General features: G+C 42.7%; 1 protein-coding gene across 5 annotated transcripts in view; it reads left to right on the forward strand.

The window, feature by feature from the left end:
* The window catches only part of mctp1b (multiple C2 domains, transmembrane 1b), a 92,656-nt gene extending 78,007 nt beyond the window's left edge, over positions 1-14,649 (forward strand). For all 5 annotated transcript variants that reach the window (XM_080765892.1, XM_080765893.1, XM_080765894.1 and 2 more), the window contains 6 exons: positions 2,404-2,514; positions 9,951-10,004; positions 10,166-10,278; positions 11,007-11,116; positions 11,559-11,656; positions 12,301-14,649. In XM_080765892.1, the coding sequence (XP_080622018.1) occupies positions 2,404-2,514; positions 9,951-10,004; positions 10,166-10,278; positions 11,007-11,116; positions 11,559-11,656; positions 12,301-12,381 (567 nt within the window). In that variant the 3' untranslated portion in view covers positions 12,382-14,649. The remainder of the gene's footprint in view (positions 1-2,403; positions 2,515-9,950; positions 10,005-10,165; positions 10,279-11,006; positions 11,117-11,558; positions 11,657-12,300) is intronic.
* The last annotated feature ends 1,321 nt before the right edge of the window (positions 14,650-15,970 follow it).

Raw genomic sequence — 15,970 nt, forward strand, 5'->3', positions numbered from 1 at the left:
CTAACATTACACCTATAGCTACATGTTTAAGCATTTATTTCATATTTACATGTCTTCTGTGGTCTCTAACATTACACCTATAGCTACATGTTTAAGCATTTATTTCATATTTACATGTCTTCTGTGGTCTCTAACATTACACCTATAGCTACATGTTTAAGCATTTATTTCATATTTACATGTCTTCTGTGGTCTCTAACATTACACCTATAGCTACATGTTTAAGCATTTATTTCATATTTACATGTCTTCTGTGGTCTCTAACATTACACCTATAGCTACATGTTTAAGCATTTATTTCATATTTACATGTCTTCTGTGGTCTCTAACATTACACCTATAGCTACATGTTTAAGCATTTATTTCATATTTACATGTCTTCTGTGGTCTCTAACATTACACCTATAGCTACATGTTTGGGCATTTATTTCATATTTACATGTCTTCTGTGGTCTCTAACATTACACCTAGCTACATGTTTAAGCATTTATTTCATATTTACATGTCGATTTCAGCTCTGACATTTGTTTCAGACATGCTCTAGTATGTGAATAGTCTGCCTGTGCTATAAACTCATTTTTGGAGAAAAAATCTCCTCTGGTGAAAAGCTGGAATTTGCGCGATGGCAGTCTCTCAGTCAAATCTGGTCACATTTATATATGCCCACACAAAGGAGACGCATACAAGGACACAAATATTATAGGTTACCAAATCACGGCATGTGTTTTCATGGCACAATATAGGCATGTCACTCAGCAATAGAGCACCGAAGTCCTGACGTAACTCGCTCATCCCTTCGGTTCCCCTGGTTCGCGGAAGTAATTTCTCTATGGAGAATAACATGGGGTGATCTTAATATCGTCTACTATAAGCGTTGTGGTCCAAAAATAAACAAGCTCTCTCGGCGTTATTGTCAGGGAGGTGTCTCTGTATCGTTATATTGTCAGGGAGGTGTCTCTGCATCGTTATATTGTCAGGGAGGTGTCTCTGTATCGTTATATTGTCAGGGAGGTGTCTCTGTATCGTTATATTGTCAGGGAGGTGTCTCTGTATCGTTATATTGTCAGGGAGGTGTCTCTGTATCGTTATATTGTCAGGGAGGTGTCTCTGTATCGTTATATTGTCAGGGAGGTGTCTCTGTATCGTTATATTGTCAGGGAGGTGTCTCTGTATCGTTATATTGTCAGGGAGGTGTCTCTGTATCGTTATATTGTCAGGGAGGTGTCTCTGTATCGTTATATTGTCAGGGAGGTGTCTCTGTATCGTTATATTGTCAGGGAGGTGTCTCTGTATCGTTATATTGTCAGGGAGGTGTCTCTGTATCGTTATATTGTCAGGGAGGTGTCTCTGTATCGTTATATTGTCAGGGAGGTGTCTCTGTATCGTTATATTGTCAGGGAGGTGTCTCTGTATCGTTATATTGTTAGGGAGGTGTCTCTGTATCGTTATATTGTCAGGGAGGTGTCTCTGTATCGTTATATTGTCAGGGAGGTGTCTCTCTGTATCGTTTGCAACAGTCAGTCACTCATATATGATACAGTCTGCTTCTAGGGGAAATGTAACTAATTCAGTAGCAGTAACAATAGCGTTTTCTCTCAGTCAGTTGATGTGAAATGTGTGAAACGGCCAGGTTGACATGTTTATTTTTCAAACACAGTTCTTATATGAGGCGATCTAAAATCCCCCCTATGGGGATTATAATGAAAATAAAAAGTACATGAACCCGTGGATTTATAGCGCCCTCTACTGGTATTGACGTCAGACTTCGGTGCTCTATATAGCGGAGACACCACAATACCAAAAATCCTTTTTGGGCATCCCAAGTTGTGGTTGTTAGACAACAACCAGTCTGTGGGTAATTTATGCCCTAGGCTGCCAAATATAAAGGCCAAATAGAGCGTCGCAGTCCCTTTCATGACGACGAGAGACCCGGAAAATAATTCCCCGTTAATTTTCCTCATAGACTTTTCAAAAAAGTATTTATTTAACCCATTCTGACCGGGAACCCGTTTTGGTGTTAGCATCATGTTATGCTTTTAGCTATTGAAAAATAGCAGATCTACAAGCTCATAGCGCGCCACCGAGTGGCGCGCTACGAGCTTGTAGGTCTGCTATTTTTTAAAAATCGAAGAACGACTGACATTTTTTAGAATCTGATCTCAGGTCAGAATGGGTTCATCAGATCCAGTGTGTGTCCAGTGGAAACCTCGTATGAATCTGATCTCAGGTCAGAATGGGTTAAAGACGTTTTACGCCGCGGACAAAGCCAACTCGAGCTGTTGTGACACGTCATGACAATAATGTAATGAACACAATGTTTTGGGCAGATCAAATACCGGTAATTAGAAAGAAGGAGAAAAAAAGGCAGGTTACAAGTACACTTTTTGTTTTGTTTTTCTTCAGCTGTTTGTGGTGGTGGTGTGGAACTTTGAGCTGTACATGCTGCCTCTGGCCCTGGTGCTGCTGTTCACCTGGAACTACCTGTTCACCTCCTGCAGGGACCCAGGAGACCTGGTGAGAGACAACACACATTATCCCCCTTTCTGAAACCAGCTCCTCGCCACTCGCCCTACACACTTGCCCTCGATATGCGCGTTCACGCGAGGCTGCGCCATATTAAGTGTCGTCCGAAACCAAGCAGCCTTGAGTGGAAGTGGCTTATAAAGCCCTCAAGAGCGAGTCTGTGCCGATCTAGACTCCATTGCCTAATTACCCCACTGTGAAAAACTACAAATGAAACCACACAAACAAAACAACTTTTAACAATGATTTATGAACACCATGGATGTATATGACATGTCATTTTTGACAGTCACGCTGTATTTCCTTTTTCCATATTAATGAAATCCACATGTCACACAAACATACACGATGCAACGCAATATACTGTAACTACAAACAAAATAGCAGGTTTGTTATACCATCACGCAATTGCATGATGGTAACCATGGCAACGAATGGTGTCTGTTTCCTGTTTCTGCACAAGGAGGGCGAGTGTATTTCCAAACAGTTTTTTATACCCAGCACCCTAATCAAGGGAACTTGATTCAGCTGAAGGGGCACTTCCTGACGAGGGAACCTCCCGAGAGCACTTCAAGTCAAGGGACTGGTTTCAGAAAGGGCCTAAATTAGAGTCCTTGGTGCCCTCGTCGTTCTGAAAGGGGGCGGGACTGGGACGCCCCATTCCCTACAGCTTTAGGTCCAAAAACCTGAACTAACCCTTTAAACAGTAAGCCAAACGGAATTCCCTGTGACTCGGGGGAGATGTTGGACTCTCAGGTCATCAGGATGAGGTTGTGAGGCACTCTGCTACACTCACCCACCATTTGACCTCACACGGGGAATAGGTGCAGGTATTCAACCCATGGGACTTGAACCCGGGTCTCCCGTGTGGAGAGCCAACATCTTAACCACTAAGCCACAGGGAACTCCCTCTGGTTTGGGGGAAGATGTTAGACTCTTAGGCCAGCAGGCTGAGGTATTGTGAGCCACTGCTATATTTATAAGGGTTAGTTTGGACTTGGGTTAGTTTTTCAGGGTAAGGGTTTTTTTTGGACTTACTTTTCTGTGAAGTTTCTTGCAAATATTGACTGTGCTTTTTTTTTGGGCTTGTTTCTAAAGTGTAGTTGTTTATTTGGGCTTGTTTCTAAAGTGTAGTTGTTTATTTGGGCTTCTTTCTAAAGTGTAGTTGTTTATTTGGGCTTCTTTCTAAAGTGTAGTTGTTTATTTGGGCTTGTTTCTAAAGTGTAGTTGTTTATTTGGGCTTGTTTCTAAAGTGTAGTTGTTTATTTGGGCTTGTTTCTAAAGTGTAGTTGTTTATTTGGGCTTGTTTCTAAAGTGTAGTTGTTTATTTGGGCTTGTTTCTAAAGTGTAGTTGTTTATTTGGGCTTGTTTCTAAAGTGTAGTTGTTTATTTGGGCTTGTTTCTAAAGTGTAGTTGTTTATTTGGGCTTGTTTCTAAAGTGTAGTTGTTTATTTGGGCTTGTTTCTAAAGTGTAGTTGTTTATTTGGGCTTGTTTCTAAAGTGTAGTTGTTTATTTGGGCTTGTTTCTAAAGTGTAGTTGTTTATTTGGGCTTGTTTCTAAAGTGTAGTTGTTTATTTGGGCTTGTTTCTAAAGTGTAGTTGTTTATTTGGGCTTGTTTCTAAAGTGTAGTTGTTTATTTGGGCTTGTTTCTAAAGTGTAGTTGTTTATTTGGGCTTGTTTCTAAAGTGTAGTTGTTTATTTGGGCTTGTTTCTAAAGTGTAGTTGTTTATTTGGGCTTGTTTCTAAAGTGTAGTTGTTTATTTGGGCTTGTTTCTAAAGTGTAGTTGTTTATTTGGGCTTGTTTCTAAAGTGTAGTTGTTTATTTGGGCTTGTTTCTAAAGTGTAGTTGTTTATTTGGGCTTGTTTCTAAAGTGTAGTTGTTTATTTGGGCTTCTTTCTAAAGTATAGACTATAGAGCGTCACAGTCCCGTCCCCTTTCATGACGACGACAGACCTGGAAAAGCATTTCCCATTCATTTTCCCCATAGACGTTTCATAAAGTATTTATTTAAAGACCTTTTAAGCCTCAGACAAAGCCAACTCATGACAACAAACACAATCTTTTGGGGCCGTACAAATAATTAGAAAGGAAAAAAAGGGCATGGAGAAATATATATTATAATATTATTATAATAAATATAATATTTAGTCGTTCTGAAATGGGGGCGGGACTGCAACGCTCTATTTCCTACAGCTTTAAGTCCAAGAATCTGAACTAACCCTTTAAACAGTAAACCAAAGGGAATTCCCTGTGACTCGGGGGAGATGTTGGACTCTCAGGTCATCAGGATGAGGTTGTGAGGCACTCTGCTACACTCACCCACCATTTGACCTCACACGGGGTTTCTTACCCGAATTTAACCCATGGGACTTGAACCCGGGTCTCCCGTGTGGAGAGCCAACATCTTAACCACTAAGCCACAGGGAACTCCCTCTGATTTGGGGGAAGATGTTAGACTCTTAGGCCAGCAGGCTGATGTATTGTGAGCCTCAGTGAGACTCAGCCATTTCCATAGCTCCAGTCATCACCCACATAGTTAACCTCTCCATCAAACAAGGACAGGTCCCCAGAGATTTTAAACTGGCCAAAGTAACCCCCCTGTACAAAAAAGGGAGCAAATTAGAACCCGGCAACTACCGCCCTATTTCTATTCTAAGCTCCATCTCGAAAGTGATGGAAAAAATAGTCTATGAACAGGTTGAAAAGTATCTTGCCACTAATAAATTGTTGTACGAGTTCCAATCTGGTTTCAGAACATCCCACTCCACTGACACATGCCTTCTCTATTTGAGCGACCACATCAAACACGAGGTGGATGCTGGAAAATACTGCGGCATGGTCATGCTGGACCTCCAAAAGGCTTTTGACACCGTGAACCACTCCATACTGGTTAACAAGCTTAAAGCTATTGGTTTTGATAGCACATCAGTGAGCTGGATGCAATCCTACCTGGAGGGGAGAGAACAGATGGTGGAAGTGAACGGAACACTGTCCCCCCCCCTCCCAGTGAGCTGTGGCGTCCCACAAGGAAGCATACTAGGGCCTTTACTGTTCCTAATATATGTAAACGACATGACTTCAGCTTGTGACTGCAACTTGTTCCTGTTCGCAGACGACTCAGCACTGCTGGTCTCGGACAGGAACAAACTGCAGGTTGAAAAGACCCTCAGCTCCGAACTCGGTAGAATCTGCACCTGGCTCGCTGATAACAAACTATCCTTACACCTGGGAAAAACTGAATCCATTCTCTTCGGATCAAATAGTAATCTCAAAAAGGCAGATGGCTTCTTGGTTAGAGTTGGTGATGATATTATCACACGGAAGGATCAAATTACCTACCTAGGTTCCATCCTGGAGGCCAATCTTTCCGGTGATAAGATGGCCACCAACGTAATCAAAAAAGTCAATCAAAGAACAAGATTCCTCTACAGGATCTCCTCACTGGTCGACAAAAACACCTTGAAGACCTTAACAGGAGCCCTTGTACAAGGTTTCTTTGACTATGCATCCACCTCCTGGTACCACAGCACCTCAAAGGCCCTTAAAACAAGGCTCCAGACCTCCCAAAACAAACTGGTCAGGCTCCTACTTGGCCTCACCCCCCGAACCCACCTCACCCCTGCCCACTTTGACAGGCTGGGATGGCTTAGGGTCGACGACAGAGTACAGCATCTTGCAATGGGTCTGGTCCACAAGATTAGATACACCACCAAGATACCCATGTACCTGTCTAAATACTTCCTAAATGTAAACGAAGTCCACACCCACAACACCAGAGGGAGTGCAACAAACCATGTACAACCCAGATTCGGCACAAACAAGGGACTAAATTCTTTTCGCTCCTATGCGACCAAAATGTGGAACGCCCTACCAACAGTCATTAAGACATGTGAATCCCTTGGCTCCTTCAAAACTGCTCTCAAAGGGCACCTACGGATGGCTGCAATTCGAAACTGGCCTCTGTAAAAGCTGAATTTGTATCTGGATTGTACTATGTTTTTGTATGGACGTGGTGTTGGGTGCCTGCACATATGCACACATGGCATCAACGCATGGTGTTGTGTGCAGGCGCCCTACACTCTGTCTTTGTACTATGGATTGTACTATGTTTTTGTATGGACGTGGTGTTGGGTGCCTGCACATATGCACACATGGCATCAACGCATGGTGTTGTGTGCAGGCGCCCTACACTCTGTCTTTCGTTTTCTTTTCTTTTATCCCCCTGTTCCCCTCACTGTATATATACTTTTTTTCCCTTTTCGCTTCCTATATAATGAATTCCTGTTCTGTTCTTTAACTACATAGAAGTGTCTATTTGTTTGTCTCTAAATGTTTTGATGAATTGAACAATGTGGACCCTGTTGTAAACAAGTGTAAGGCTTAATTGGGTCGTCCACTCACAGTTAACAGTCTTTGTATTGAGTTTGTGCTTGAAATGTACTGTAATTCTGCAAACTGTTAATAAAGATTTCAATCAATCAATCAATCAGCCACTGCTATATTTATAAATTATGGTGACTTAGTTTGGACTTGTTTTTCCGTGAAGGTGCTTGCAAATATTTACTGTGCTTTTATTTGGGCTTGTTTCTAAAGTGTAGTTGTTTATTTGGGCTTGTTTCTAAAGTGTTTTATTTGGGCTTGTTTCTAAAGTGTAGTTGTTTATTTGGGCTTGTTTCTAAAGTGTAGTTGTTTATTTGGGCTTGTTTCTAAAGTGTAGTTGTTTATTTGGGCTTGTTTCTAAAGTGTAGTTGTTTATTTGGGCTTCTTTCTAAAGTATAGACCAGGGGTGCCTAGAAGGTAGATCTACCAGTAGATCACACAGGCTTTGCAGGTAGACCACATGACATGCCCCAAATATATATCATTAAAAAAACTACTTGAATTAAGGTGACTGATTGTTTAAAAGAGCCTTTCAGCTCAAACACACAATACAAATGCAATACAAATACAAAGTCATATACAAATAACTACGAATCTCATTTTCCTCTCTCTATTTCCCATTCCAAGTGTGTTTGTCTTATAGTATGTAACGCCAGTGATGCTGTTTTCAGCAATGGGATAATACTTTTTTGGGTGAATTAGAATTTAAGTCTTTAATTTAAAGGCGTTTATGCCGCGGACAAAGCCAACTCGGCTCGTGACGAATCATGACAATAAACACAATGTTTTGGGCCGATCAAAAAATTAGAAAGAAGGAAAAAAAGGGTAGCGTACAATTACCTTTTGTTTTGTTTTTCTTCTTTCTAATTATTTGATCGGCCCAAAACATTGTGTTTATTGTCATGATTTGTCACAAGCCGAGTTGGCTTTGTCCGCGGAGTAAACGTCTTTAAATAAATACTTTTTGAAAAGTCTAGGGGGAAAATGAACGAATTCTGTTTTGTTCTTGCCTTGAGGTCTTTATTTCTATTATATCAGTTTCAGCAAGTTTAACATTTTCAGGTGAATTTATAACTGTTATAATTGCACACACGCACACACACACACACACACACACACACACACACACACATAACCATTACTTGCGTGAGCAGCATTCGAACGCAGGAGGTATGGGTTGAAAGTCTATTGCCCAACGAGCCATGCTACAAGCTGGCTGCTAGAACGTTGGAGAATGCTGAAAACAGTATTTCTTACAGGAATAGAACACCACCAAGCCAAAGGGAATTCCCTGTGACTCGGGGGAGATGTTAGACTTTCAGGTCATCAGGATGAGGCTGTGAGGCACTCTGCTACACTCACCCACCCTTTGACCTCACACAGGTTTTTTTTTCCCAATTTAACCCATGGGACTTGAACCCGGGTCTCCCGCGTGGAGAGCCAACATCTTAACCACTAAGCCACAGGGAACTCCCTCTGATTTGGGGGGAGATGTTAGACTTTTAGTTGTGAGCCACACACTGATACATTTATGAATTATGGCGACTTAGTTTGGACTTGTTTTTCTGTGAAGTTGCTTACAAATATTGACTGTGCTTTTTTGGGGCTAAAGTGTACAATATGTTTTTCCCTTTTTTACTCTCTTTAACCCATTTAGGCCCGACGTCTGTCTAAATCCTGACAGTGAAATAACTATGTTTCTATATCAGTGGTGCTCAATATTTTAAGGACCCCAAAAACTCCCCATCTGAAAATATGTTAAGATTTGAGTTAAAAACGTTCGCTGTGATAGAATATATATTCAAAGATTTCAGGCACATTTTCACGATTTTTCTAGAATAGCAGACCTACAATCTTGTAGAGCGGATGTATATGACATGAGTCACGCTGTATTTCCTTTTTCCATATGAATGAAATCCACATGTCACACAAACATACACGATTCAATGCAATATAACTACAAACTAAACAGGTAAGTCAATTGCATGATGGTAACCATGGCAACGATGCCAACGAATGGTGTCCGTTTCCTGTTTCTGCACAAGGAGGGCGAGTGTATTTCCAAACAGTTTTTTATACCCAGCACCCTAATCAAGGGAACTTGATTCAGCTGAAGGGGCACTTCCTGACGAGGGAACCTCCCGAGAGCACTTCAAGTCAAGGGACTGGTTTCAGAAAGGGCCTAAATTAGAGTCCTTGGTGCCCTCGTCGTTCTGAAAGGGGGCGGGACTGGGACGCCCCATTTCCTACAGCTTTAAGTCCAAAAACCTGAACTAACCCTTTAAACAGTAAGCTAAAGGGAATTCCCTGTGACTCGGGGGAGATGTTGGACTCTCAGGTCATCAGGATGAGGCTGTGAGGCACTCTGCTACACTCACCCACCATTTGACCTCACACGGGGAAGGGGATCCAGGACTTCAACCCATGGGACTTGAACCCGGGTCTCCCGTGTGGAGAGCCAACATCTTAACCACTAAGCCACAGGGAACTCCCTCTGGTTTGGGGGAAGATGTCAGACTCTTAGGCCAGCAGGCTGAGGTATTGTGAGACACTGCTATATTTATAAGGGTTAGTTTTTTCAGGGTAAGGGTTAGGGTTTTTTTGGGCTGAATAGTCTCTTCATTTGGACAGAACCCTTATCCCTTATCCTTAAACGTATATGCCATTTCTGTACTATTTTGAAATACATTTTAAAATAGTTCAACTAGCCGATCTACACCGAGACGTTGTGAGCTTGTAGATCGGCTATTTGAACAATTTTTTAAATGTTTTTCAAAATCTTTAAAAAACAAATGCAAATTCGTTTAGGGCTAAAGGTTAAGATGGAGCCCCTCAGGTCTTTTGAATAAAAATAGCCATTCAGTTTTAGTTTCGTCATATTTTACTATTTTAGTCATCTGAAATGTTTTGTAGTTGACTAAATATCATAAGATTTTAGCCGACTAAATGTACAGTTGATGTAGTCGACTGGCAGGCCTCGATGTGGCATCATAATACGTAATAAATAATACGTAATAATACGTCCCCCTGTCTGTCCCCCTGCAGTCAGTTGAGGTGATGTTTGACTGGGAAGACGAGGACGACGACAAAGATGACAAGGTCAGTTACTGTACAACTACCTGGCATATCTTTATAAATGGGGGTCTGCGGGCAAATGGGGGTCCGCGGGCTAACGAGTGTCTTTTTTTTTTCTTCTGATGGACAGACTGTACGCCTGTCTGTCTGTTGTCTGTAAGCCTGTCTGTTGTTTTGTCCTGCAGGACTCTGAGCGGGGGCGGGGCCTGATGGACAGACTCTACGCCATCCAGGACGTGTTCATCAGCGTTCAGAGCGCCCTGGACGACGTGGCGTCTTACGGAGAGAGGATCAAGAAGTGAGCTTTTTTTTTTTAATAATTTTTTTATCCCACGATTTTGTAACCCATTTTTCACCCCTGTGTCAATCATCTAATGTGATCCTGGGCTCTACACACCCTCCACCAACCTAGTCCCCATATATGGGGGACAAGGGGTGAGCAACGGACTTGAACTCATGCTTCCTTCATGCCTGAGTGTCCAAGTTGCTCCTTTACACCTGACAGGGGGGAGTTTCCCTGGTTGGACGTATAGCGCGTGGAAGGAACACGTTATTCCGAAGAAGAAGTGAGCTTTAACCCATTTAGGCCTGACATAGACATTTCTAAAATGTCTTCTAAATACTGACAGTTTTCTGTCAGGATTTGTGCCACATTTTCACGATTTCTTTTTTTTCCCAAAAATATCAGACCTACAAGCTCCACTCGGTGGCGCGCTACGAGCTTGTAGTTCTGCTATTTTTTTTTATTTTTATTTAAGAACCACTGACATTAGAAACATAGCTTTTTCAGAAAACTGTCAGGATGTAGAAGACATTTTTAGAATCTGATCTCAGGTCAAAATGGGTTAATACAATTTTTTTTTTTTAACTTGAATTATTGTTTATAGCAGCTTTCATAATAGTCCCTGACATCACAGTTGAAACATGAAAACATTTCAGCTCAATTCATATTTCATGTTTTATAAATCCTTTATTTATTGTTTCTCCCTCTCTCCTCCAAACTCTTGCGTCTGTCTGGGGCTGCAGTTCGGTGAACTGGACCGTGCCTTTCATCAGCTGGCTGGCCATCATCTCCCTGTGTGTGGCTACCGTTCTGCTTTACGTCGTTCCTCTGAGATACCTGGTGCTTGCATGGGGTAAGATTCGATTTGTCACACACGTTACCGCAGTGAAATTTGTTCTCCGCATTTGACCCTTGGAGCGGTGAGCCGCAGCCGTGCTGCGCTCGGGAATCATTTGATCAATAGATTTGACCCCCCTCCCAATCCAACTCCAACCCTTTGATGCTGAGTGCCAAGCAGGGAGGCATTGGGTCCCATTTCTACAGTCTTTTTGGTATGACCCGGCCGGGGATCGAACCCCCGACCTTCCAGTTTCAGGGCGGACACTCGAACCACAAGGCCACTGTCTGGTGGGCATCCCTCATTCCCTATTACGGGATGTTAGCCCCTGCATCTCTAACACTCTGTGCACGCAGCAGTGTGCACGCAGCAGTGTGCACGCAGCCATGCACTGTTGCTCTGTCTCTGTCTGGAGATCAGACGACACAACCTCATTGTTCCCGTCTTGTCTTTATAGGCGTGAATAAATTCACAAAGAAACTACGCAACCCGTATCTGATCGACACCAACGAGCTCCTCAACTTCTTCTCCAGACTGCCGTCCGACGTACAGCTGGTACGTATACTGTACAACGTACTGTACATGTGGAACATCTAGGATAATACCAGTAAGACGCGCAAACGCAGGAAGCGAACGCAGCTCGTACATATTTGGGTTTTGGACGTATAGCTGCTTTGGGGACTCCTTATATGGTTATGGCTGAGTCATGGTGACGTAATCACTCAGCTCCATATATGGGCACAAAAGCGGGACAGACACACAGACAGACACACAGACAGACATGATCTGCTAGGTCTCATAGTAAGTGCTCAGTGCGTTCGCAATATACTGTAGCTTCTTGATTTATTCCTACAGTATGATCCTAGATTACTGAGCCACTACACTACACTGTCTCTATATGCATCTGATGTATTATACCTGGTGTTGTTTACATTGCTTACTGTAAATCGCTCTGGATTAAGAAGAGCATCAGCTAATTTGACTAAATTGTAAATGGGACGCTGTTGTACAACAAAGTGTAAAAGAGCTGGCTGGCTGGCTGGCTGGCTGACTGGCTGGCTGGCTGGCTGGCTGGCTGACTGACTGGCTGGCTGGCTGGCTGGCCTGACTGGCTGACTGGCTGGCTGGCTGGCCTGACTGGCTGACTGGCTGGCTGAGACTGGCTGGCTGGCTGACTTTGTGTTCTGCTGTTGTTTCAGATGCAGTACAGCGAGTTGAAGGTCGACCCGTCGTCACAAAGTCCCAGCAAGCGCAGCAGACGACCTCACATCAGCTCCTGATCATCTTCATCCTCATCATCATCATCATCATCATGCTGTTAACCAATCGCCTGCTTGGGATCCAGACTGATTATAGATTTTGACTCGCGTACTTCCAACTCCAGTTTCACATTGGAAGCAAATGTTGTCCGCGCCCCAAACACGGGGGTCCCGAGTCCCCAAACACAGGTCCCGAGTCCCCAAACACAGGTCCCGAGTCCCGACAGGATGGTTTATCAGACTGAGGAGCAAAGTGAGACGAAACGGAGCCAACCAGTCTGGATTCCAGGCTAGTAAAAAAAAATATATATATATTTATGAATGTATTCTTTCAAGCTGCTTTTACACACCAGTTTTGTTTGGGCGGTTAATTCGCCTGAAATATATGCCCCCAAAAAAACAAAACATAAAGCCATTTTAAACACTAAAGCAGGTGTTTGAATGCCTCCATGCCCCATGGTGGTGTTTGAATGCCTCCATGCCCCACGGTGGTGGTGTAGCACGGACAGATTAAACGATGCAAAGACACGTTGTGAGTTGATCTGGAGCAGCTGCATGCATCGTTGTGTCTTTGCAGCCGGCTTCCATTGACAATGAACTGGTAGACTGCATCGTTTAATCTCCCCCGTGTGAACGCAACAGCAGTGGTTCTCAACCTTTTCAGGCTGTAATAAGTTAACCCCCCCCCCTCAAACTAATTATAATTCATTAGTGGCGGCTGTGGCTCAGGAGGTAGAGCAGGTCGTCCAAAGATCCCTGGGTCGGCGGTTCGAATCCCGCCTCCTCCTCCTCCTCCTGTCCACATGTCGAAGTGTCCTCGGGCAAGACGACACGGAACCCTACGTTGCCTCCGATGAGTCGGTCGGTGTGTGAATGTGGGAAGTGAGGACGCTGACGTCGACTGTTCGCAGCTTCACCTCCCAACATGAACCGTTGACAAAGAGCTTTGAGAACGTGGAAAAGAGCTATAAAAATGCACCCTGAACCAAGCACTTATATACAGTAGGAGTCGAGGCATTACATTTAGTTTGACTCGGTTCACAGATAAACATTGTGAAAATAGCAGATCTGCTATTTTCACAATTTTTGCCTCTTTCTTACATTGTTTGACCGTGCAGTTTTTATATTGTCTGTTGACTTTTGATTGATGCAGTTAATGGTCTTTATCTTTTCTTTATTGCTTCTTTCTGTTTGTTTGAGGTATTAAAAGGGTCCTTAAATTGTCACGTAAGTGTCATCTGAGGACCCCCCCCTCCCCCCTCAATTTCTAGGAAGAAATGTGTGTAGAATATGCCAGTGATGTACAGAATGTCTGCTATGAAGGTTATTTTACATGGATTATGTAGTGTTGTGTACCAACATTTTTTTCCAAATAGATTTTTTTTACTTTTGTGTCATGTCTGCTATAAATGCCAAAGCGATTGGCACCGTTCACGGTTCAACTCACAGGACTTAATGCCTGATGCGTGAGCTTACAAGTAGATTGGCTCTTTCTCAGTATAAACCAAACTTTAGATTCCTGAACATACTCGCACAAAAGGAACATTATTCACACATCAGACGCAGTGTGTGTGTGTGTGTGTGTGTGTGTGTGTGTGTGTGTGTGTGTGCGTGCGTGTGATTCAGAAGCTTTATAAAGTGCATCGCATTTGGTAAACGATCAAAAAAGTGAGACGTTCTAAAAACACCTTTGTTACCCTGATAGCTGTCGGTGGTTGTTTAAAGCTTATCCTTTGGTGATTAGGTTGTAATAATATCACAAAGCTTGAGGTAACAGTGCTTCCATTTTTATGCTGTTTCCAACATGACAGCCATATGTAAACAAACACACAACAATGTCACTCGTTTACAACCAAACGTTGCTCTCAAAAGCAGAGAAATAAGACGATGCCGTAGTACCCAAAAAATGATTCTATATATTGTTCAACTCACTTCCTTGTTTTGCTGCAGCTGGGCAGACGGCCACTTATTCTTTACATTACCGCGTAAGCAAGGAAATATCTTGTTTTGGTGTGTTTTGGGGTCAATTTATTAATTTATGTAGCCATGTAATAAGTGCGATAATGCTTGGCTATTAGCGTGTTCACTTCTAGTGATTTTTACTAGTTGACTAGTTGCCTAGTTTACTAGTCGACTAGTTGTTTTAACACGTCTGTGATTTATTTAACCCATTCTGACCTGAGATCAGATTCATACGAGGTTTTCCACTGGACACACACTGGTCTGATCAACCCATGCTGACCTGAGATCAGATTCTAAAAATGTCAGTCGTTCTTCGATTTTTCAAAAATAGCAGACCTACAAGCTCATAGCGCGCCACTCGGTGGCGCGCTATGAGCTTGTAGATCTGCTATTTTTCAATAGCTAAAGCACGACATGAATGCTAACACCAAAAGGGGTTCCCGTTCAGAATGGGATAATAAACAATGACCACCTATATAGCCATGCATTATGCCTTAACAAAGGCTTACATAAATAAATGTCCATGGATATAATTAAGGTGCTAAAAACTTTTTAAAACAACACGTTACACAAAGAGGAAGTAGTGTGCATTATTTGGGCTACAGCTGGCCGCCCTCATGTTTCACAGAAAACAATGTAAAATGAACGGAACGAACTCCGTTTAATGTAATCATGTAATCAAGCATGAAGTCACTTTACTGTAGACAATGTATACCGATTATTACTGTACCTATAAATATAATGTATGTTATCCTGTTTGTTAATCACCACAATGCCTATAATGTACCTTCCATTGTTCCTGTTTATTGTCCTGTCAACATCATTATGAAGTATAGGAATGCTGAACGTCGTGTCATTGTGTGTGTGTGTGTGTGTGTGTGTGTGTGTGTGTGTGTGTGTGTGTGTGTGTGTGTGTGTGTGTGTGTGTGTGTGTGTGTGTGTGTGTGTGTGTGCGTGTGTGTGCGTGTGCGTCAGATTCCCGGAAACGCTCTCCTCCGCGTCAGTCAGCTGCTTCTTCATCCATCCACCAGCTGTCTAAAAAGCGGGAATAATGACGTCTGTCGTCAGCTTCCTCTGTCCGCGGCTGTGCGCTAAGGTGTGTGTGTGTGTGTGTGTGTGTGTGTGTGTGTGTGACGTACGTGCACGCGAGAGAGAGATGAGATGATATTCTGGTCGTATCATATGACTCAGATGCGATGTGAAGAAACAGCCCCTTATGCATGTCTTTGTCTGTTGAGTACAAAGTGGTTATTATTATTATTATTATTCATGTGTGTCTTGCATAACCGTAAAGCGTTGCATGACTGTCTGGGAGCCTACTGTATGATAGAGATACTGAAGTGCATTCATATATAGGCTGTATGTATATATACGGTAACCCATTTATAGGCCTGACGTCGAAATAAATACAAAAAATGTTTTGCTGCTATTTTTCAATAGCAAAAGCATTTAACATAATGCTTAAGTTAAAACACCAAAAGGGTGTTCCCGTACGGAATGGGATAATGGTGTACTGTGTGGGCACTTCATGCATGTATGTATGCATGAAGCATCTACAAGTGGTGGAAGCTGTTCCTAAACGCGTATTTCGGAACAAACGACGGAAAAACGCTGGAAAAATCTGCGTGTGCTGCAGGGACCTTTAGGC

The sequence above is a fragment of the Protomyctophum bolini genome (assembly GCF_963924005.1).
Source record: "Protomyctophum bolini genome assembly, chromosome: 6".
In the NCBI taxonomy this organism is placed as follows: domain Eukaryota; kingdom Metazoa; phylum Chordata; class Actinopteri; order Myctophiformes; family Myctophidae; genus Protomyctophum; species Protomyctophum bolini.